At 35.9% G+C, this 24,310-nt stretch overlaps 1 protein-coding gene across 4 annotated transcripts in view; it reads right to left on the reverse strand.

Annotated features, from left to right (window-relative positions):
- Positions 1-6,652: 6,652 nt before the first annotated feature.
- The window catches only part of Nap1l1 (nucleosome assembly protein 1 like 1), a 34,264-nt gene continuing 16,606 nt past the window's right edge, over positions 6,653-24,310 (reverse strand). Inside the window, exons 3-16 of one of the 4 annotated variants that reach the window (XM_090328278.1) lie at positions 23,988-24,073; positions 23,179-23,281; positions 16,558-16,699; positions 16,256-16,336; positions 14,597-14,725; positions 13,693-13,764; positions 12,613-12,752; positions 12,090-12,235; positions 11,988-12,007; positions 10,498-10,620; positions 9,416-9,445; positions 8,858-8,908; positions 7,453-7,524; positions 6,653-6,785 (exon numbers count right to left, since the gene is read on the reverse strand). In XM_090328278.1, the coding sequence (XP_090184404.1) occupies positions 7,489-7,524; positions 8,858-8,908; positions 9,416-9,445; positions 10,498-10,620; positions 11,988-12,007; positions 12,090-12,235; positions 12,613-12,752; positions 13,693-13,764; positions 14,597-14,725; positions 16,256-16,336; positions 16,558-16,699; positions 23,179-23,281; positions 23,988-24,073 (1,159 nt within the window). In that variant the 3' untranslated portion in view covers positions 6,653-6,785; positions 7,453-7,488. Of the gene's footprint in view, positions 6,786-7,193; positions 7,525-7,635; positions 8,371-8,857; positions 8,909-9,092; positions 9,185-9,415; positions 9,446-10,497; positions 10,621-11,987; positions 12,008-12,089; positions 12,236-12,612; positions 12,753-13,692; positions 13,765-14,596; positions 14,726-16,255; positions 16,337-16,557; positions 16,700-23,178; positions 23,282-23,987; positions 24,074-24,310 lie in introns of those variants that run through there. The other 3 variants (XM_090328279.1, XM_090328280.1, XM_090328281.1) reach the window with 3 other exon arrangements.

Below are 24,310 nucleotides of genomic sequence, written 5' to 3' on the forward strand. Positions count from 1 at the left end.
ATTCACTGTCCTGAATCTTTCTAATATACCCTATTATGCAAGTGACAAAATTGAATAGATGAAGTGGAGCAGGGGTTTGGCTTGGGCCTCAAACTTAAAAGCCTTAAGGGTTATGAAAAAGGTTTGAGGAAGGGAACTCAATAGGCAATGTCAGAAAACTGCACCTTCCCCAGGATAACACTGGCTCTAGGGATGGCGAAGAGGCACATTCAAGTGAGCCTCAATGGAACTGGTGGTTTACAGCATTCAATTCTGCCCATTATGAAGAACACCGGATTTCCTTTTGCTGCCTCTACAAACTAAGGTGCCTGTGGTTTTCAAATGAACTACTTGACTAATATCTTAGTGTTGGTTAAAAATAAAGTAGTCAGGGCCAGGGGCTTGGCCTAGTGGTTAAAGTGTTTGCCTAGCATGCACGAAGACCCCGGTTCAATTCCCAGGTACCACACAAATAGAAAAAAGCCACAAGTGGTGCCGAGGCTCAAGTGGTAGAGCCTTGAGAAAGTCCAAGGACAGTGCTCAGGCCCTGAGGTCAACCCCAGGACTGCTTCCCCCCCCAAAAAAGTTAAAAAGCCAGGGACACAGCACCAGGTGTGTAAGACACGCCTAGGATGTGCAAGGCTATGAGTTCCACTCCTAATAGCACACTGCTGCATTTTCAGATACATCAGGTCTCCGATTACTAGTCACTAGTCTTTCACTACCCAGATAATATCCACTAAAAGGTAGGTAACAGATTGACTCCACAGCATCTACCTAACCACTGAACTATCTTATTCTAATAGACATTAAGTGAGGGATTGTAAAATGTTCATGGAAAACCTTTTCTATTATTAAAATTTTCTGACTCTAAAAGAACATAATTTAAAACTTGTCAAATCAGTGAATCCTATTCATTTGAAAAGTAGCTAGATGACCAGAAAGATCCCATGCAAATCCCTTTTCTACAGGTGTGCGGGGTGCGGGCAAGCTTAGCTTCCTCCTTACTACCACGTGAGCCACACTTCTACTTCTGTGTGAGGCAGTGGACATGGGGAGAGGGGAGGAAGAGATTGGTAAAATGGCTAGTGCCAGCCTGGAACAGAAAATGCTCTATAATAAACCTGTAAAACAAAAACTATCACTCAGGAAAATTCACGTGACACACAAAAAAATTTTCACTTGTCAGTGGAATAAATCTTACTTAGCATGGGTATGTACTTTTAGAAAAGAGATGTTTCAAGATAAAACAAAAAAAGCACTTTATAAGGTAAGTTTTGTCCAACATAACAAAATAGCCTAGAATAAAAACAAGAATGACCACAAAAACTTGTAAAGGATGAGAGTACAAAATATACATTTGAAGTTTTTGATTGGCTACAGTCAAAATTCTAAAATGAAGGTTTGAAGTATTGATGTAGAACCCCTAATCTTACCTTAAGATGTCACTCTGATCTTGGTAACATTTCCAAAAGGGCTTTAATGGGTAATTTTGTAATTATAATAAACCCATTTTAATAGGTCTATAGGCTTAATAGGTTCTTTGTAATTATTATGTATCAAAATAAATGCTTGGGTCAAGAGTATGTCCTAGTGGTAGTGCTTTGCTAGCATGCATGAAGCCCTGGGTTCAATTCCTTACTATCACATACTCAGAAAACGCTGAAAGTGGCACTGTGGCTCAAGTGGTAGTGCCGAGAAAGCCTAAGGACAGTGCCTATGCCTAGGCCTTGAGCCCAAGCCCAAGGACTGGCAAAGAAAAAAAAAAAAGCTTGTATGCTATTCATCTTGTTTTTATTTTGTTGGGACTTTTACTCTGGCTGTGGGTGTTGTCCTTGTGTCAGCTCAAGGCTACCTCCACACCCCTAGATCCATAGTGCCACTTCCAGTTTTCTGGTGGTTAATTGGAGATAAGTCTCTTGGACTTTAGTGACAGGGCTGTGAACCTCGATCCTCAGATCTCAGCCTCCTGAGTAACTAGGAGGGCAGGTGTGAGCCACCACTCCCAGCTTGTCAAGCTTTTGAAGCTGAATTAACATAATGAACATGATTACATCAAATGTTCTGCCAGTGCCATGCTCCATCTCTTGGCTCCAGCCCATTACCATTCCTGAAGCATGGCTGCTACTCCTCAAACAAACTGTACTTTGTGTAACCTCAGATTCCAGCTGTCCCAACAGCACAGGCAAGACTCCTGACATATGCCTGTACTTCATACTAACAGAAAATAGCCATTCCCTAGAAGACTTCAATATTGAGTGCTTGAGGATGCAAAAGTGAATTGCCATGAGATGGGAAAAATTGGACGATGAAGTAACACGAAATCACTGAGCTGAGTGCCAGGGGCTCACATCCAGTAATCCCAGCTAATAAGAAGCCTGAGATCTGAGAACTGCAGTTCAGACAGGTTGGGGAAGGTCTCTTGAAACCCCCACCTCCAGGGGCCTGAGTTCAAGCCCCACACCCCACACAAAACCAAACCAAACCACACCAAAAAAGTAGCAGAGCCCACTCATATAGTCCACTAGGGACAGTTATAAAATGGTAGTTACAGAATGGGCTAGATATTCCACCTAAGTAAGGTTAAATGAAAGACATCATTTCAAAAACAAAAAGACATCCTATCAGCAAAAGGGATGGTTTGGTCAACACATGGTTGCTAAAACAACGTATCTTTAATTTATGTACCAGGGCCAATAAACTATGCCCCAGAGGTCAAACTCAGTTAAAATTTCCAAACCATGGCATAATGACTGTACCAGTTTCACTTCAACAAAAATGCAAACCAGAGTTGGGGGTACCATGTTTGTTTTGTAATTAAAACCCTAGAGGTGACCTACTTTGAATGTACTAAAAGTATTTCTTTACTAACAAACTTTCCTATAACTTTGATAAATAAACTGCAGCTAAAATTCACTATTCCTCTTCTCAATCCAATTTGTTTACAAGGCATACTGCTCCACAATTTAGTTTCTTATGAAAGCCTGAATCAAATATTCCCTCCCTTACAATGACTATGATTATCAGTTATCCTGTGTCTATCATTTCCCCAGCTAATCTACCCAATCAAGTTTTGAGTTTTCTAGTAGAATACCATTAAAGACGTCAAACTTCTAGCACTTGGATTTTTGTTCACTAATTCCTACTCTACCTTAAACATGAGAAGTTAACAAGCACTGCTTTTGTCTTAATACAAAATTTTCCTTGAGTTCCAAAATAACATTCAAACTAATTAAAACTATACACAGGGGGCCAGGTGTGTAATCTAGTGGTAGAGTTCTTGCCTAACATGTATGAAGCCCTAGGTTTGATTTCTTATTACCACCTAAACAGAAAAACTCAGAAGTGGTGCTGTGACTTAAGTGGTAGAGCACCAGCCTTGATAAAGCTCAAGGATATTGGCCAGCCCCGAGTTCAAGCCCCAGGAAAGCCCCAGGACTGGCAAAAAAAAAAATAAAAAAGCAATCCACAAAAACTAGAAATGCTTCATTTCCAACATGAAAACTAAAAACTCTTTTCTGTTAGCATTTCTGCTTTTATACTTAAGATTTTCAGCCAATTTCAGTGTTAAAGCTGAAAAATTTGCAAGTATACTAGAAAAGCAATGAAATAAGATACTCAATATACTGCTATTTTGAAAGGACATCAACTAAAGTTTTTCAGACATATTCCTCAATGAAAATAATTTCACACACTACTAAGGATATTTCCATTTGTTTGAAGTCATGTAAATGGTGAGTGAACCCAATAACTTGGCATTTTATCCAGTTTATGTATTTTAATATCTGGATTTTTAAATAGCATACAAAATCACCAGTATATATCTAATAAGTTAATTTCAGTATTATTTCAACCATTGTCAGGTACGTTTACTTTTCAGATGACTGCTTTAAGTGACAAATTATCTAAATTATGAACTTATTTTCAAAGCAAAATAGGGCTCATGATTACTGAGCATATCTATCTATCTATCTATAATCCAGAATTATCACTATAACCCTTTTCTAAAGTTCCAAGAAAACTATACTTTTAAAAAAATTTCCATGGGGCCGGGAGTTTGGCCTAGTGGTTAAAGTGCTTGCCTAGCATGCACAAAGACCAGGGTTCAATTCCTCAGTACCACATACATAGAAAAAAGCCGGAAATGTTGCTGAGGCTCAAGTGGTAGAGCTCTAGCCTTGAGAAAGTTCAAGGACAGTGCTCAGGCACTGAGCTCAAGCCCAGGACTGGCCAAAAAAAAAAAAAAAAAAAAAAAAAAAAAAAAAAAAATTCCCTGTACATCTTAAAATAGTATTTGTCTTGATTTAAGTAATAAAAAATAAAGTTTTTTAAAAAATAAGATTAGGAAAGGGTATCAATGTGTGGGAATTAAGGCACCATTTATCTAGCAAATATCATGTAATCCTATTAATTACAATAAAAATATATTAAAAAAATAAGATTAGAAGGGGGACTTCAGAGGGGTAACAATGTTTGACAAGAAATGTACTCATTACCTCATGTAATGTTAATCCCCTCTACCCGTCCACCTCACATTACCCTTACAATAAATTAAAGACTCAAAAGTTGAAAAACCAAGCTATGAAATCACAGCATGCAAAGAATATTGGATTATTAGGCTTAATACTTCTGCTCCGTAAAAAGCTTTCAGAGTAAGGTCTTCTAGTTTTCATCATGTTTAATAAGCAAATAGCCTGCATCCTAGATAAAGCCAAAACTCTAATATGGACTTTAAAACCGCAGTGACAAACACTGTTAAACTCAGTTATTTCAAGGGCCTTATCCACTTGAGGTTCTTCTATTAACTTAGTCATAGAATAATGAAAAAATTTTAAATCAAATCTATTGTCTCATTTTCATGTTTGTTAAATAAGCTTAAAAAAGAGGTAGAATCCCATTTTTCTTAAGTACTAATACACCAGTTTCAAAGAAAATTTTCACATCTAGTATATAATACTTTACTACTGCTTCCATGGACTCCATCAAAGAATTAACTTTCAGACACAACTTATCAATGTACAGAACTTCTGTTCTCTGCTCACATACCATATTCCAAAGATGACAAAATTTTAAATTTGTTTCAAATCATGACTTTATGACTACATGGGATTTTACCATTTCTTAAAGAAAAAATAGTAACTTTCTTGATAGTGAATTAGTGGAAAGTAAGAACTGGGAATGTAAAGACTCTCAAGTGTTTGTAGAAAATAAAATCTGTCTACAAACTATACAATGGTTTTGTAGTCTTCAAATAACCAACTCCACTTAGCAGGAAGGTTGCTCTTAAGTTACTCAGATTTACTGGTCATTAGTGGTTTAAACACAAAATATCTAGACATGTTTTCCAATGTCAAAAAAGCATATTCATATTTTAAAAAATTCAAATGTCACCAGTATATTTTATAAAATTAAATCCAAGTTTTATTAAGGATTTCAAATTACATATTTCAAATTTCTAGTATGGAATAGAACCATTTGGGAACTGAAATGAACACTGACATCCCTTGTAACTTTATAAAGAAAACAATTCCTCTGCCAAACACATCCCCATCATATAACAACATGAAATATAATCTACCTTTTCACTTTGGCGATAGCTATTTCCTAAAGGAATGAAATGATTTTGCTACTTCTGTAAATTCATTAAAAATGGGATTCTATCTTCAGATTACAAATTTTAATGTTCAGAAAAAGCTGGGTTTAGATGAACTGTAATTACAAAAAAAGTCAGCCAAGAATGTCTAATAAAAGCATTCAAATTATTTTGAAAGTAAAGAGAAAAAAACCTATTGTAATTGGTTAAGGATTTCCAGTAGTTAAAATCTTAGGGAGAGCTATGGATAGCACTATTCAATGTGTTTACATTCTAAGACCTTACTATGAGATTTCTCAAAAGAAAGCTTATCTCTTAAAAAAAAAAATGAACTCAATTTTTAAACAGGACTTCTAGACCCTCTTCTAATTACACTGCAATTCTGTGTTGTCAAAAAAAAAAAAAAAAAAAAAGGAAAAATGTTCGCCTCCCTAAATTAACAGTAATTAGCCTGAGGTATTTTAAAAGTGGCTCTGTAAGTCAGACTTCATGGCACCAACTCATTTTGGAAAATGGCCTTATTAAGCCCTTCATTCCCATGATCTCTATAGCATTTATTACAATATGGTCATCTAAAACACCTAGGAAAAAAAAAAATGGATCTTTTAAAGTAGGTGACCCATTCTATCCATTTTTACTAAAGCAAGAGCCACATGAACATGTAAAGGAGTGCCGTCTGGCCTGATCATTTTCCAGTTTAATTATCAGCGCCTAGTAAAACGCTGACTGTCATACTTGTAAAAAGAGGCCCAAACTTTTGAGCTTTTAATGAGATTCAAAAATAATTCATAAGATTTAACTTAATATGCTTTAACACATCTGTGAGGTAGTTAAGTAAACAGTACTACCCATTTTTAACACCTACTAAATAGAAGCATTGCTAAATGACACTCATACCAAAACACTAAGAATTAGAACAAACCAGAGGCTCATATATAACTTAAGACTTTCTTTAACATTAGTTTAATAACTCTTCAAAGTTGGCAGCTTTCTTTTAATAACAGTACTAAGAACCCTCAATTTAAGCTGAGCCTCTGTTCCTCACATGAGTTAGCATAAAATTAAGACATTATCCTGTGATAACTAAAATTGTGACATTTTTATTTTAGGCTGAAAAAAAAAAACAAAAATAAGCAAACAAACAACAAAAAACTTGAAATAGGCTTGTCAAATGATGTAAATTCATCCTTTCCAGGAAAGCAGTAGATAGACCCTACCACAAAGAAAAAATGCTTAGTTAATGGAAGTAAAATTTAAAAGTACTCTTCAATAGTATTAGTGACTAAAGACTCTAGGTTTTATTAATATCTCTGTGGTAACCAACAGTCATATATATTAGGAGTCAGCATTCTTTATAATTAACTATTACCTAAAATATGAAAATCCATGAATAGTCTAACTATTATCGGGTTTGGTCTTATTACTGGAAATTCTTAACCATAAGGTTTTTTTTTTAATGATACTGTTTTAGTAGTATTAAGTCACTGCATTTCTGTAACAATATAATAAAAAGCACAATTAATGCAAGCGAACTTAAAATTCACCCTACTACTAGGTGAAACACTACCTTGGTTCTTTAAGAAAACAGCCAAACCAAAAAAAAAAAAAAAAAAAAAAAAAAGTTTAACTGTTGTTAAATTTTCATGGTTGTGTTCTAATAGCTACATGATGAAAATATTCCTTAAGAACCAAACTGCATCAACAAATGGACATGCATGAGAGGATCCGTGCATTCAACAGATGGGACAGAAAACTAGTTAAAATGCTAGAACAAATTTGTCTTTAAAATGTCAATTTCCTTTAAAAAAAATTACGAGTCTACCAGGAAAATACAAAACCATAAGGCTAGAAGTAAATAATAGTCGTGTTTAGGCTATTACAGTGCAGGTTATCCTCAAGGCCACAAACATCCTGCTTCACTGCTGCTTGCACTCTGCTGGATTTTGATCCTTCTGTTAAAGGAAAACAAGAAGTCAATCTATCTTCTACCTGCTTCAGTGTATTCTTGTCAATAGTAACAAGTACACAGCATTTCATTTTTGTTAAATTAAATACCAGCTCAGGACAGTGTCAAATTATTTATTCAAATGTATACAAGTCACTGAAATGCTAAATGCCCAAATTTCACATTGCAGAATTCCATAAAATGAAACACAATAAGCCATAATCATTAATAGGAAATGGGTGTGATCAAGGTTACATTACATGCATGTAGGAAAACCACAATGAAACCCCTTTGCTTTACCCCTTTGATTGAACCCTTTTATTACACACTAAAAATAAATTTTTAAGGGCTTGGATGTAGTTCAGTGGCAAAGCGATTGCCTATTAAGTACAACATCCTGGGTTAGATCCCAGCACCACAAAAAGACAAAATGAAAAAAAATAAATTTATAAAGTATGTGCAGTATATACAAATTCAATTTACATTTAGCTGTGAAACTAAGTTATACTTATCAAGATACGTGACTTTAAATTACTCTATTTCTTGCTCACAGGTTAGAATACTTTCTGGATACCTTTTTATCACTAAGAAAATGAAGGAATTAAAAGGAAAACTCATTTCAGATAAATCCTGGTAATTTATTATTTTGTGAAAGACAAAGGCCTTTACAACAATTATAATCCTCAGCAATTAGACTCAGAGACAACAAAATTGCTCCCCCTGGAGTCTTCAAACACTCCTGCAATTCAAAACTCTTACTACCTGGCCTTTATTTCTAGGCATTCTTCTGGAGAGAAACCACCAAAGAAGGTAATTTTTAATGCTTTAAAACTGTGACATCATACCTTGTTATCTGGTATATTGTATATACATTTATTTGTTTATTTGACATAGGAAAGGGAAGGGAGAAAACAAGAGTAGGGGAGGGAATGAGGGGAGAGAAAAAGGGACAAAAACATGAGAAGGGATTATCAATCGGTGTGAAGGGATATCAATGTTGACCTTCTATCTGGTAAATAACTATAACTCTTCTATTAATTACAATAAAAAATTACTTTAAAAAACTTTAAAAACTGCAATATCCAAAATAATGTACCATTAAAATAGTGTTAGATTTAGCTGGCTGAAAGCTGCTTTTATATAAAAGTCCCCAAATACTTTTCAGCAAAGATGCACTGAACTGCATACTGTTCACAGTGATCTGGAAAATGGTTTGGGGGAGGGGGGGAAGAAGCTCAGCTATACAGACATTCATTGTGTCCTTCCTACTGACCTGACTGTAACTGCAGGGTGTGGGCTATCCTTACTCTAAAATAGTAAACAGCACTAATTTTGCTCACCTTCGGGTCATAGTCTGGATCATTTTCCTCATCTCCTTCTTCTTCCCCTTCCTATATTAAAGTTCAAAATGCATCCATGAAGTAGGTACATAGTAGGAAAAATTGGCTCATAGTGTAGGGACAATTTAATACAAGTTACTCTATGGGTCAAGAGATTTTCATGATTACAGGTTGGTGATAATACAATTTAATTTGAAAGCTTCTAATATGAACAATATCCCAACACAACTCGAGACACATCCAGACAGCTTTTATTGAAAAGATTTACTGCAGCCAACGTTGAAAAAGTTTACTGCAGCTTTTGACTTCTTCAAAGAGCTGATAACCCTGCAGCAGAACAAAATTATTTGAAATAAAAAAAAAAATGTTGCTGAGTTTTGCAATTTATTTATTGAAACCTTATACATACATTGTTTGGCTGTAGAATTCTAAATTCATATATTCCAAAATTTATCCCAAATCACAGAATAATGATTATAGTAAAGGAATACACAAGTCATTTAGTTTGCTTCTGAATGTTTTATACAGAGAATTATTTGCTCATTTGGTAAACATTACCTCATCTGCTTCTTCACCTTCTTCATCATACTGCAAAGGAAAAATGGTATCACTGAATGTAACATATAATTAAAAAGTGATACAATTATTTTCAACACTAAAATCTAAAAGGGGGGGGAGAATCTTGCCCTATAGTGACATTATAAAACACCCTAGTAGTAGGAAACTGACTCAGTTATGTCTAGGACCTGATTATTTAAAAAAGTCCTTTGTGTCTGGTGGTGGCTCACACCTGTAAGCCTAGCTACTCAGGAGGCTGAGATCTGAGAGTCAAGGTTCAAAGCCATCCTGGGCACAAAACAACCTGAAACACATATCTCCAATTAACCTATAGAAAAGGGAAGTGGGCTTCCCTATAGAATTAGCCTATAGAAAAGGGTGGTAGCCTTGAGTGGAATAGCTCAGGGACAATACCCAGGCTAAGTTCAAGCCACATGACACACCAAAAGGAAAAAATCCTTTGTACAATAATATTCGCCTGAACTTTCTTCTGAATGCATTACACAAAATCTTTGAAGCTTACTATAAAAAATATTAAGGACAAACTAACTTTAAACTATTATAAAAAAATTCTCTTAAATAAAAACTCTATGCCACCTAAATGTTATCTTGAACAGAAAAATAGTTTGTTCTGGGCTGGGAGTTTGGCCTAGAGTGCTCGCCTAGCATGCACAAAGACCTGGGTTCGATTCCTCAGTACCACATGCATAGAAAAAAGCTGGAAGTGGTTCTGAGGCAAGTGGTAGAGCTCTAGCCTTGAAAAAGTCCAAGGACAAGGCTCAGGCCCTGAGCTCAAGCCCAGGACTGGCCAAAAAAAAAAAAAATTTTGTTCTGATTTGTGTGGTCAAAAACAAGAACACAATAGATCCAATACTATTAGTAAGTTTCTCTAATTGAGAATAATTTTCCTATTAGCAGAAAAATAAAAACTAAGATAAACTCCAATATTCTAAAGGATTATTGTAATCAGCCTAGCCTTTAAATTATTGTCTAATTTTTAATACATATAACTTATTACCAATTAGTTCTGACTATTATGCCTCCACAAAATTATCTGACTGCAAAGATTTTTATTTACTCACATCATCATCATCATCTTCAATAGCTTCACCAGTAAAGTATAACACTGATCTTGGGATTATACGCTCACGTAAAAAGTGACCAATTTCAAAGTCTGCAGCAAGAATAGCTTCAGCATCATCATCCTATTTTTTAAAGAAAATAAAAATAATATTTTAAATGACAAACTGGCATATAAAATAACTATATTAATTCATAAGCTTTCTGATTTACATTTTTACTTTGTCATTTTAAAATTAGCTTATATGCATGTAGAAAGGCCATTTAGATGATTAGCAGGCCAGGGTACATACTAAGAAAAATTGTGGTAAATGAAAATTGTAACTGAGCTGGGCTCAATGGCACACACCTGTAATCCTAGCTTCTCAGGAGGCTGAGATTTGAGGATTGCTGTTCAAAGCCAGCCACCGGAGCAATAGGGCAATAAAGAACTAAAGAAAGTGAGACTCTTATCTCCAATTAATCACTAGAAAATGAAAAGTGGGACTGTAGCTCCAGAGGTAGGGTGGTAGCCTTGAGCTGAAGAGGTCAGGGACAGTGCCCAAGCCCACAGTTCAAGCCCCTTACTTAACCCACCAAAAAAAAAATACAACTGGCTATCCATCAGTTTTTTCTAGTTTAAACAGTAACATATATCACTACTGTGGTTGCATGATACTACTTCTTAGTTGTATACTATATACATAGATAGCCACCACATGAAATCCTATTTCCACTAGAACACACTTTCTGATCATAATGTAGCTCAACTCTCTAGGAGTTTAATAGTAAATAAATGAACTTAATACATTCTGCTTTCACATCAAAAAAGGAAGCTTATTTTTTAAAAACTAAATTCTTCACAAAAACATTTCTAAGTGTTTTTAGCTTGGTTTAGCTGTTTATTTCAGTGATTATCAGGGACAGAACCAACATTACTTTGAAGGAACAATTTTTCAGTCATAAACGTATTTCATATCATAGCAAGCTTCCAACAGAACTGTAGCTTAGTGATAGAACACTAGCCTAGTATTTATGAGGCTGTCAGTTCAATTCTCAGTATTGGTGTGGGGGGGGAGCTGACAGTCACAAAAGACTGAAGAATACTTTTTTTGGTGGTCATGGAGTTTCAACTCTGGGCCTGAGCACTGTCCCTGAGCTCTTCAGCTCAAGGCTAGAGCTGGAGCCACAGCACCATTTCTGGTTTTCTGGTATTAATTGGAGTTTAGGAGTCCCACCAACTTTCATGCTCGGGCTGGCTTTGAACCACCATCACTGTCCCTAAGCTTCTTTTGTCCAAGGCTAACACGCTATCACTTAAGCCACTGCACCACTTCCAGCATTTTCTGGGTATGTGGTACCAAGGAATTAAATCCAGGGCTTTGTGCATGCTAGGCAAGCACGCTATCTCTAAACCAAACTCCCAGCCAAGACTGAAGAATACTACAACAATCCTATACTCTACTTAAGGAATAAGCTTAATTCCATCTAGATAAATACCAAATCAACTTACCAAATCTCCACTCTCAGGAACTGCAAAATAGAAGAAATTCAAGTGAATAAAAGAACCCAATGACACATATAAAGAAACTAGCAATACCCAAACACTACTTACCTTCAGGGGGGGCAAAAAAATTAAAGAAAGAGTCATTGGAAACCGTTTTAGTCACAGTACGAACTGTCCCACGTCCCTTGTGTTTCTGCTTCTTCTTAATGGTTTTCAAAGTGACATTCTTTCCTTTTTTCCAATCTATCTGGCACCTTGCAAAACAAAGAAGAAAATATCTTATCATAATAATTTAGCACTTAAATTGTTTTACTTTTCTTCAGTTATATTTGATTTCAGTGGGTAACTGACTCACATGATTTCTGTAACCTTGCCAACGGGAAATTTTTATTTCTAACAAAACTTTAAAACAAATGTTTCCACTAGCAACAAAACATAATAAAGTGAACAATTCACTCCTTTGAAGAAAAGTGTTATACTCATTGGCCCAAAGAAAATTTTAGGCAAATGTCTGACAATATTTCAAGTAAACTATGTACATATGTATATGTCAAGGACATTGGAAATACCAAGTATTATAAACCAAGTATAACAAAAATGCCTTACACTCAAAGTAGTTCAAGTAACTCACCCTGTACAACCCATAATTTCTGGTCCATCAAAAGAAAAAGGATCAGAATCATCTGGTTCTGATCTCATCCTATATGTCTTTGTCAACACTTCATTTGTGAAATATTCATTGGGTTCGAAGTGAAATTCTAAGACAAAACTCTAAAAAAAAAAGCACGTAAGTTAAAAATGCTTACATGATGCATTTCAATATACTAGTAAATTGCTTTTTATAAAATTTTAACTTTTTCTACTTTGACCATGTTCACCCTCCTTAATAAAAAATTTTTTAACTTTTTCTTACTCTGAAAAACAGCCATCAACAATGGGACAAGGCAAAATCTTGTTTACAACTCTTATTTAGGCTAAATACACCTATATAAAACCGACCACGTCCCTTTCTCTGTCACCTTTCCTATAAAGTTTAAATGAATTTAGAACCTGAACTTGACACCTAAAGGACTCAAGGAAAGAATCAACAGCCTAGAATATCTTGGCAATAGCCAATATAAGAAGTTGACCTCTCCTCACAGATGCGTAGGAAGATATCTCTAACAGCGGCTTTCTGCAACCTCCAGGTGTTTTTAAAGTTTAAGCATTTACTTCCTTGATACCTTTTGGGGAGGAGGTATGCTGGTCCCGAGGCTTGTGCTCAGGGCCTGAGCACTATCATTAAACTATTTTGCTTAAAGCTAGCACTATACCATTAATCACAGCATCACTTCTGGCATTTTGATGCTGAACTGTAGGCAAGTCTCACTTTCCTGCCTCAGCTGGCTTCAAACAATGATCCTCTGATCTTAGCTGCCTGAGTAGCTAGGATTATAGATGATGAACCACGAGCACCCACTTGCCAGTAATTTTTGTCCACATTAGATTGATTAAGAATTACAAGTTTAAAATAGCTTTAAGTTCACAAAGAAACGGAATTATAGCATCACAAGTAGCAACATCCAACTATGTCCTACAGGTAAGCATATTAGTTATAGTTCTTTTGTACTTCCATCACTAACCTTTAAATGCTATCTATTTTCAATTTTTTCATTCATGTAATATTAAAAATATACATGATACATGTTTAAATAGCTCAAAGTTCTTTTACCATAGGCTGGCCAGCATCTGAGAACTTCACTTTGATATCTTTCAAGTGCTTCAGAATAGGCTCATCATGTTCCTTCAAAAACAAACAATAACAACAAAAAACTATTAAACATGCCATTTTAGTGTCAGTGCTCAGATACCGCAAATACTAGATGACCAATATCTATCTTCACAAAATTATACGTAACAACTCTTACTTCTCCTGTTAATAGCTTACACTAAAGCTATTCCACATTGTGGTTTCTACTGCCACTGGTATAGACAAAGTAACTAGACCAAGAGCTGAATCATTACAGGCTAGTAGTGTGAATAATAAACAACCAAGTCAAAAAAGCATGACTTAAAAGCATTTCCTGCTCATTTTCTATTTTACTACAGTAGAAATGCACTAAAAGTCATATTGGGAATGTTTGTTTCTCTTGATGAAACTTCCAACAATCAAAAGGCAGGGCAGTAACTATTAGTAACACAGATCGATGGTAGAAGCTCAAGAAAATACTTGATGCTAAGCTTCGCAAAGAACTGCCATCTGGTCTTTGTGTTCCAGATAACAAGAAAACTATGAATGAGCAAACATCATTATAGTATTCTTCTAAATGCCTATTTTCCCTGGATTAGTTTAGACCAATTTCAGACTGAAAGGATATTTTGAGACATAGCACAAACAAAACTATAATTTTTCTATAGTGTACTAATACTAAGCCCATAAAGAAAATGCAAGAGCTATGAGAAAGTATCAGTCAACAGTGATTTCATTATCTAATTATTACTTTTAATTTTAATAAATTTTCCTTTTAAAGAGACTTGAAAACAAATAGCTTCTCAGGAATCAACACTGAATAAACTAATTATCCTAGCCATATAAGATTTTACCCTTTTAGGTAAACCAGTGTTTTTAAAATTACCTGAACCATGTCACTGAGCAAGTCAACATTCTTAAAAACAGTTAGCCAAAATTCAGGAATTCCTTTAGGGTCTTCTTTTTCTTCATCCTTTTTCTCTTCTTCAATCTTGGCCTTTTCTTTCAGATCCTCCTTAATAAGCAACAGTATATATTATTGAATATCTATATAACATCTCTTCATAAATAAACCTTTATACATCTTCTTAAATTTTAGGCAATGGCCTAAGTTTATATAACAAAACAAATCTACCAGTTATAGTGGCACATGCTTGTAAGAACAACTACTACGCCAGAGGTGGACCTAGGAATTTCATGGCCTGAAGCTGGTTACAGGAAAGTGTGAGACTCAAATTGGAAAAATATACTGCAAGTAAAAATGAATACAAAGTAAATAAGGTAGTAGACTACTTGGCAAGAAAGCCAAAGGTGTTTGCTCCAGTCCATATTACTGCTGAAAAATTTAACTTCCAACCAAAGTTCTAGTCTAACTGTATAAAGACAACTGTTTATTCACTCCAAATCTTAAATCCATCAAAAATTATAACAATCATACCCACTCCACTAGAGCTAATAACTATAGGTAAAAACATTTTGTCAGGCGCAGTGGCTCACACCTGTAATCTGTAATCCTAGCTACTCAGGAGGCTGAGATCTGAGAATCACGGTTCAAAGCCAACCCGGGCAATACAAAGCTGAGACACTCTTACCTCCAATTAATCACTGGAAAATGGGAAGTAGGGCTGTGGCTTAAGAGTAGGGCTGTAGCCTTGAGCTAAAGAGTTCAAGGACAATGCCCAGGCCAGAGGTCAAGCCCCATGAATCACCCCCCCCAAAAAAAAATTTATGGAGGGGGGGAAAAATACTTCATGAACAGTAAGAACAAAGACAAGCACAGCTACAGAGAAGCAATCAACTCATTTGTCCTCTTCTCACTCTCGCATTAATAAAAATACTGTACTGGTCATACTGTGTTTATCAAACATTAAAATGACAATCCTAGAGAAGCAAAGTCATCTAACAGCCTTGTATATCAGTCACATCTGTCATCATCCTGGACAAGCCTCCATGCACTTGAAAGATAGAAACAATGCTTTGCCTATTTTGAAGTTCAAAGGAAATGTGCTGGTATGAATCCTAGAGCATGAAATAACATAAAACATAGGGGAAATTAAGTGATTTTGGGTACAGATGGTAATTGGCTAAATAGTGTCTGATCTGTGTTATCTTAAAAAGAGAACATTTCCTAGGTATAAAACACCACTATTGCATTGGACACCAGTGGCTCATATCTGTAAACTCAGCTATATAATAAGAGGCTGAGATCTAAGGATCACTGTTCAAAGCTAGCCCAGGCAATAAAGTCCATGAGACTCTTATCTCTAATAACCTATCTAAAAATCTAGAAATAGAGTTGTGGCTCAGGTGGTAGACTACTAACCTTGAGAAAAATAGCTCAGTCAGGGATACCACCTAGGCCCTGAGTTTAAGCTCCAGCCAGAACCAAGAGCACAGCACAACACACACACACACAGCAAAACAACAATACTCCTGGTTTCTAGTTATTACACAACACTGTGTGCCCTGTCAACAAAATGTGAATATTCTGACAAACACTAAGGTTTTTTTTTTCAATCTAAAAACACATGAAGTTAATACTAACCGAAACTTCATCTTCCTCATCAGCCTTCCATTCACATTCTTCTTCCGTGGGTTCATAAATTGCATTAATGATCTCAAATCGCTAAAATAATTTTAAGAAAAAAAAAGTATAAAAACATTGGCATTCAGGCTTTTCATATTCAGAGTCCTTACATATTTAACAAATGAATACCAAATATAACTATTAACGACACTTTTCCAAGTAACTCTAACTTTCCACTTCAGAGGTTTAAGGATGAAACCACCTAAAAGTTCATTTATACTGTTTGTCCTAACAAATTTTAGGTAATTTAGAAATATTACCTTATCAAATAGAGGCTGATAGAGAACAGCATATTTCCTTTCAAGGTCATGAACTTCCTCATAGAACTTGGCTTCTATCTGTGCACATTTAACTTGAAGGTTTTTAAGAGCATTCACTCGTCTTTTAACTACCCTAGGCAAGCTGAAAGGTTAGAAGACAGTTATATAACATTACAGTAAAACATGAATGGTTCTTTTTTTTACCATGAAATTGAAGAATAAGTATATCTTATAGAATAAGATAAGCAAATACTATCTGATGGACATGTACATTCAAAGTATTTAACTAAGTTTCAAGATAGATATATGCAGTGTAAGAAAATAGAAATCACACCATCAAGTCCATTGTTGCTGACCTTGCAACTATAAAATGCTATCCTAAGTTTATGAAGTTAAAAACAATGATTATTTTGATATACATTTTTACCTGTACTGCCTAGTGTAAAAGGAAAACATATTTAGAAAAGTATGCTCTAAAATTTTACTTTAATCTATATAATTTGAAATTTCAGATAAGCTTTATGAAGAGGGAAGCATTTTTTTTTTTAATTTTTTTGTCTGTCATAGGGCTTGAACTCAGGGCCTAGGAGCTATCTCTGAGCTCTTTTAATCAAGGCTAGCTCTCTACCACTTGTTTCAAGTGTTTAACTGGAGGTAAGAGTCTCATGGGGACTTTTCTGCTGAGCGGGTTTTAAGTGATTCTGAGTAGCTAGGATTACAGGTGTAAGCCACCAGTCAGTGCTCAGCAACATTTCTTTTTTAAGTAATATAATAAACTTAGTTCATTTATTAGACCTTCTCTTCCCCTTTTCCCCCCAAAAGGTTGAATTTTTAAGCAAATGAAATTTATTATATTAACCCATTTTTTAAAAGCAAGTTGTCTGCTTAGAAAAGATTTAATCCCAACGTGGCAGTTATTTCAAACCAATAATTCTCTTACTACTTGGAAAGTTAAAATCATTAAGAAATATATACAAAAAAAACCCCCACCAAGATCAACTTTCTATTTCTTACAATTAACAGTTTAAAACAATATCCTTTCTGTTCAAGAGGGAAAGTAATGTGAGCTTCTGGCCTTTTCTGCTCACCCCAAATCGACCTAAGCTTTAGAACCAAGAAAGAAAACTACAGGGAAACATAACCCGCTACTTCTCCTAAGTAAGAATGTCTGAAACTGGTATAGTGAGGTAAAAGATGAGCAGAAATGGCTAGAGTTCGTTAATAACAGGGAAAACAGGTTACAAGAGACTATAAAAGCTTTGCTTTTAAAGTTCTCTCCCCTTGAATTACCACCCATCCCCCCATCCTTCATCAGAGCTCAATGCCAGGGTTCTTAACATCACAAATCAATGAAATACAACTAAGTCACGACTTCAATATAGGTATAGTGAATTAAACAACCAAGAGTGACTGAGTCTCCCAAAGTAATTCGGGATAATAGCTTAGAATTGTCACCCAACCGAGTCTTAACATCACTTACATTACACTTAGGATCATTCACTGCATTTCCCTTGAACCCCCTTAATAGTAGCATAGACCATTCTCGCCATTTTTCTCCCAATACTCATTGGTAATGTAGGTATTGGTAATGAGTATATATAAAGAACATACAATATGAAAGAAAACCAAGCGATCTAAAATCATGGAAACAGAACATGAAAAACAAAAAGCAGAAAAGCTAATACCAATGACAAAAGTGGCTACTAAGCAACAGCTACAGGAGGCTGAAATCTGAGGACTGTGATTCAAAGCCAAAAAAACTAGATTTGGAGCTATAGCTTAAGCTACAAAATGCTAGCTTGGCCAAACAGTTCAGGAATAGAACTGAAGCCCTGAGTTCAAGCCATGGGACTAGCACAAAAAATAAAAAGCACCATCTCTAGATGAAAAGAAAACTTGAGTAAACCAACTAGAATAAATATGGTAGCCTCAAACTCCCAAAATCTCAACTCAAATTTTTAAAGAACTTTTACAAAGGAGTCACCATTTTAAAGTTGTACAAAGGAATCACAATTTAGGAAAACACTTTATGAATACAATGCATTTTGATCAATGTCAACCCTTCGACATTCTCCAGTGAAATTTTTGAGAGTTCTACCAAACATTCAGAGAACAGTTAGTGACTCCTATAAGATGATATAGACGGGAAAGAAAAAGTAAAAGCAGCTGTTTATTTCCCTGGCAATGGAAGTCTAACCTCTTTTAGGCACATACATATATATATATATATATAATTGAATACATCTGCATAGAGAAGTCTATTCACCATTAACTATAACTTTGTAACAATGCATCTTGATTACTTTTACTCCACATAGGCAAGACTTGTTTTGATATCCAAAACACCTGTCCCCAAACAGGTATTACATATCTGTGTAATAATCAAGGAAAAAGTTCAAAAGAATATTTGTACTAGTCCAGAAAATAGTTGGAAACTTTTTAGAAAGTTGGAACTGAAGAGTGAAGGGACCCCTTCCTTGACTTTCCCCAAAATCCATCCCCTATCGGCATTTCCCTGATAACAGCTCAGATTACAAGAGCAGTTAAATGGCGTGGAATTACCAGAATTCCTCCCCCACCTACCCCCTTGGCCTGCCAGGAAACTCCCTCCCTTTCCTTTGTTGTAGGAGCAGTGCGCCACAGGCCAATGAGTTGATAGGTCAGTTCAAATAGCAAAGGTGTCAGTGGCTACCCCAGCCATCACTCAAGTATGATGAGATTCCATTGGCCACCTGTGTATGACCAAGCCCAACCACATGGCTGATGGCCTATAAAAATAGCCTGTAAGATTAGGCAGGGTCTCTCTCTCACTCACATCTTAGAGATGGCCCTGAACGGTCAGTATGATTCTCAATGCTAGGTGTGGAATAAAACTCTATTAACTTCCGCTTTGATCACGGACCCTAATATTGGGGGACTGGACCCTAACAAAGAGGTGTAGCACAATGCCTAAGACAGGAAAGATTCTGTGTTTGATCCTCAGTGCAAAAACACAAAAGAAGGCAGTGGATTTAATGAGGTCAATTTTATTTTCACTTCCAAAATGACTAAGTCAAAGATAACCTGTCTTTTTAATGCTAATGTTTAATGAAATACTAAACTCCTAGATTATGCTTTAAAGACAAAAATGCAATGTGGTATAATGTGAGAGATGAGAGCTAAAACTGCCATACCCCATATTTTAGCAAAGTTACAGGATCAACTTTTTTTTTTATTTCAGGCTTATAGAACTTTATTCTCTCCTTTTCATCAAGAGCTATAGCTTGAATTCCAATGGATCATTTGTTTACAGTCAGCACAAGTGTCTTTTTCCATACTACAGTGTCAGCATTAGCTAAACAGTAAGCCCTTTGCTCTTACAAGCTTTCCCCTCCCTTCCTTATTCTTTCTGGTGAATGGTTTTCTTATCTGAAAACCAAGATATTGAAAATCAAGGTCCTCATGAAGGTTAAAAAATATAATTTAAATTAGATCTCAACCTTCATGTACAGGATCAACTTTTAAAAAATCAGGGGCTTATAATTATGAACAATACAATCAGAGGAAGAGCAACCCTATTGTCTTCCCTGGGGAAGACATGGGGGCTTTGATTCCCGTTTACCCCAATCCTATCTGAAACCCACCTAGCCCTAGTCCTCTTTGGCCCACCAAGCTCATTTCCACAGAAGCAGGACCCATGTTTGCTTTAGCTAAGTTGGTTGAGTTTATCCAGGCTTGCCTAGATGCCATCCAGCTAATGTCTTTGTGCACCATTTGGGCCCCACCCTACATTCCGTTATGAGTGTCCATAAATAAAGAAAAAGAGAGAACCCTGGGGACTCCTAGCTAGTGGCATAGGAGCCCAGGCTGCTTGCCATCTGTGCTTCTGTGACTCTGTGCTGGACACTCAGTGAGGCAAGCAGTCTGGAGCCAGAGGGCTCCTGGCCCCTCCTGCCTCGATCAGGGGCTGGTGTGTGTCTCAGGACACCATTGACTGACAGTGGCATTTGGGAAAGACCCAACAACTGCCACGGCTCGATCTGTACTTTAGTGAGAACGTTTTCTAAAGTAAAAGTTAGATCTGCACCCAGAGTCTGGTCTCCGGAACACAGGAGTCTGTGTTCCTGGGATTTTTCGTGGGCTCCATCGCCATTTTATCCCCCTCGTAGACATCCAAGAAGGACCCTAACAGAAGAGGATATTGGTGGGCAAAGATTGTCAAAGGATATATAATACTTTTGGGTCTTTATTTACCCCTTTAGTATAGCCTGTTTATACTTCTTTCATGACTTTTACCAATCCCTCCTATCTATCCCTCTTTTTTGCATTTATGTTCCTTGTTACCAATTCTCTCATCATCATTTTCATTTTCATTCTACACTTAACAAATGAGGGAAGTGATGATATTATCCAAAAGGAAACATACTCTTTGACTAACTTATGTAACTGTAACCCTTCTTTATAATAAAGACTGACAAAAAAAAAAAAATCAGGGGCTGAGAGCCTGGGCTAGTAGTAATGTGTTCACCTAGCATGCACAAAGCTCTGGGTTTGATTCCCTAGTACTACATACACAGAAAAATCTGGGAATACTGCTGTGGCTCATTCAAGTGGCAGAACACTAGCCTTGAGCAAAAAATGTCCCAAGGCCAGTGCCTAGGCCCCAAGTTCAAGCCCCAGGACTGGCTACAAAAAAAACAAAAACAATTCAGCAGTCCTCTTCCGCATGCCATTAACAGAAAATCAAAATTAATAGAATACAATTCACACAGCAATAATACCACATCTAAAATACAGATAATAAATGTAACCAATATTCTATTAAGAAATCTAGAACTAGGGGCCTGGAACGTGATAAGAGTGCTCACCTAGCATGCACAAAGACCAGTACAAGGACAGTGCTCAGGCTCTAAGTTCAAGCCCCAGGGCTGACCCAAAAAAAAAAAAAAAAGACATGTAAAACTATATAAGGCACAGAAGAATTTAGGTATAAATATATGAACAAGATAAATATATTAAAAAGATACCCTTATTGAATTCAGTTTCAGTGCTTTTAAATTTTGTATGGGGTAAAAGCATGGCTCAGATGTTAATGAGTATGAAACCTAAATACATTGCATGAGATACGGGTCTGACTAGGCCAACCTTGGATTCATGCTTAGGGTAGGCAAGTATGAAAGAAAGCATCTCATCCTGCCAAATATTAATAACTATACTAATAACTACAGTGAAGTGCAACACTGAAAAAATAGACAAAAAACAAACATGACCCAAAAATATAGATTATATTTGGAGATGGGAAAATAAAAAGTTTACCTTGTCAGATAAAGACATGATGCAAAGTCAAGTAATTAATCTTAACAATGACAAAAAAGACCAACAAACTAGAAGACCTATGCTCAGAGACAAAATCTTGTGTCTATCTGCTGATATGCAATAAAGGACATACATAAATGGAGGGGGCTTATAGTTACTAAATGAAAAGTAACTGCAAAACGAGGGGGATGGAGAAGGTGCCAGATGTTTACCTATACCGATTACAAAGATGGAATGAAGGATTAAGACTTAAATGTAAAAAAAAAACTACTTAATAGTCAATGGAAAAATGCAGACAGAAAGAGGAAGGATTTCCTAAACAATTTCCCAAACAGAAGCCAGTAGAAAATAAACTTGTTAACATGTAAAGGATTTAATGGACAAGTCTACGGAAAAAGTCATAGAAATGACGAACTAAATGCTGGTAAAAGAATAACATATGGAACACAAAAGGAATCCTGAAAACCATGAAGACAGTAATTCCACTAAGAAAATAGAAGAAAGGTACAAATGGCAACCACAAAGGTCACAAGTTTTATGAAAAGAAGCCCAAGGTTCATCAGAAATCAGAAAATACAAATAAAATAAGGACATAACTTCTAGATTGGTTAAAAAATGAAAAAGCAAGGCCCACAAAGATGGACGACACCAATGGCAGACACAAAACTAAAGCAACCTTTAGGCACACCATACACCACTTCAGGAAGTCAGGGTGGAAATACTTTAAAGCCTGCATAGCCTACATTAAAAATCCTATTGGGTACACCCTTCTAGAATTCTTACAGTTCCTTAAGATATATGCACAAGGCTGTCCATTGCGAAAGAATACGTATAGATGGAGACAGGAATTCATCAAAGCAAAAGAAGATAGTAAAACACAGTGGAAAATGCTTCCTATGCGGCCAGGAAACATTCAGAGGCTAGTACAGATATGTGTAGATTCAGTTAACCTGAATCAATCTTGAAATAAAAAAAATCAGAGTTAAAAGCTGAACAAGATACTCAGGGTATTATTGACTTGTGTCACAAAGGAAATAAGAAACCTGCACTTCTGCATATTCTGTATTTTTCAAACAAACTTCTTAACAAATCTTAGGAATGGTTAAGATTAATATATTTTAGATGGCCTTGAATTAAAATAAAACTTTAGAAGATGAACTATAGAAATAAGTGGTACTAAGCAAAATTCTAAACACCCCATAATCCTACACTAGATTTTAATAGACATTAGGTTTCCACTGTTACACACATAATGATATCTAAAAATACACCTGAAATGCTGACTATAGAAAGATAAACAAGGAGGATGGAAAAGAGAACTTGTACCTTTCAATGTATCCTGTTGGTGTGTCTACCAGACCATCAAGTCTTTCTTGAAGGGCTGCAAGAATCTGAGGATTTTGCATCATCTGAACAGTCAGCTGACGCGCTTTAAAAAAAAAAGGGGGGGGGGCATCAAAAGGATTTTATATGAAAATGTACTATATTGTTCATAGGAAATCCAATCATGAAGTTTCCCTAACTTGCCCATATAATCCTGCTACAGTGAATAAAATGGACAAAGTAAGCTAAACAAAATGTACTCTAGGAAAACCCAATGTTCTGATCCCAATGACAGAGCATTCTAAAGGCCATTGCCACAACCACTATGAACTGTATCCTTTCTATTCCTACTACACTGTGTTTCTCCCAACTTGTAACTGGGAAGCTCAAAGCTTCATTCAGATGCCTGCCTAAGCTTGTGAGTTACTTGAAAGCAGACAACATGTATCAGAAAACTTCAAGTACAGTGCAGTTTTAGCCTTGGGATAAAGACAAAGATATTATGTTTTTAGATGGTATACACTTATATTGTTAAACAGCCCCTGGAATGTCTCCAAATTCAGGTAAAAATCAATGCTGAACACAGCTCCATCCTATCACTCTGGCAGTGGAAGCTTCTGATAAGTCATTATATCCATACCTACACTTCCTTACACCTCTTCCTCTCTTCTCTCCTATAAACATAGCTAACCAAACTCAAGGTATCGGCCAGTAGACAAAGGACCATGATTCAAGTGAATAGTACTTATTATTCTTCTCTAAGAGACATATGCCAGCAACCACTGGCTCCTGAAGTAATTTAAAACAAATACCTTTGAGTTTTGTTTCTTCACCAGTTTCTTCTTCTTCTACTTCTTCAACATCATCCAAATCTTGATCAAGTTCAGACTGTTCTTTGCTACAATATCATAGTATCACACCACAGTTCAAACAAACCATTACAATAAAAAATTACAGAAAAAACTTAAATTCATTTTCTACATCAATATGCCTCTTTCAATGATAGGAATTTCAAAAGCAGATAAGTACTAACTGGAGTGCTAAACTATTGATTTAAAAGCATCTAGCCAAATACAAAATTTGTAATTCAAACTTTAAAAATATGGTTTGATAGGTCAAAGAAATGTGACCTCAT

The sequence above is a fragment of the Megascapheus bottae genome, chromosome 2 (assembly GCF_031878675.1).
Source record: "Megascapheus bottae isolate mThoBot1 chromosome 2, mThoBot2.hap1, whole genome shotgun sequence".
NCBI classification, from domain to species: domain Eukaryota; kingdom Metazoa; phylum Chordata; class Mammalia; order Rodentia; family Geomyidae; genus Megascapheus; species Megascapheus bottae.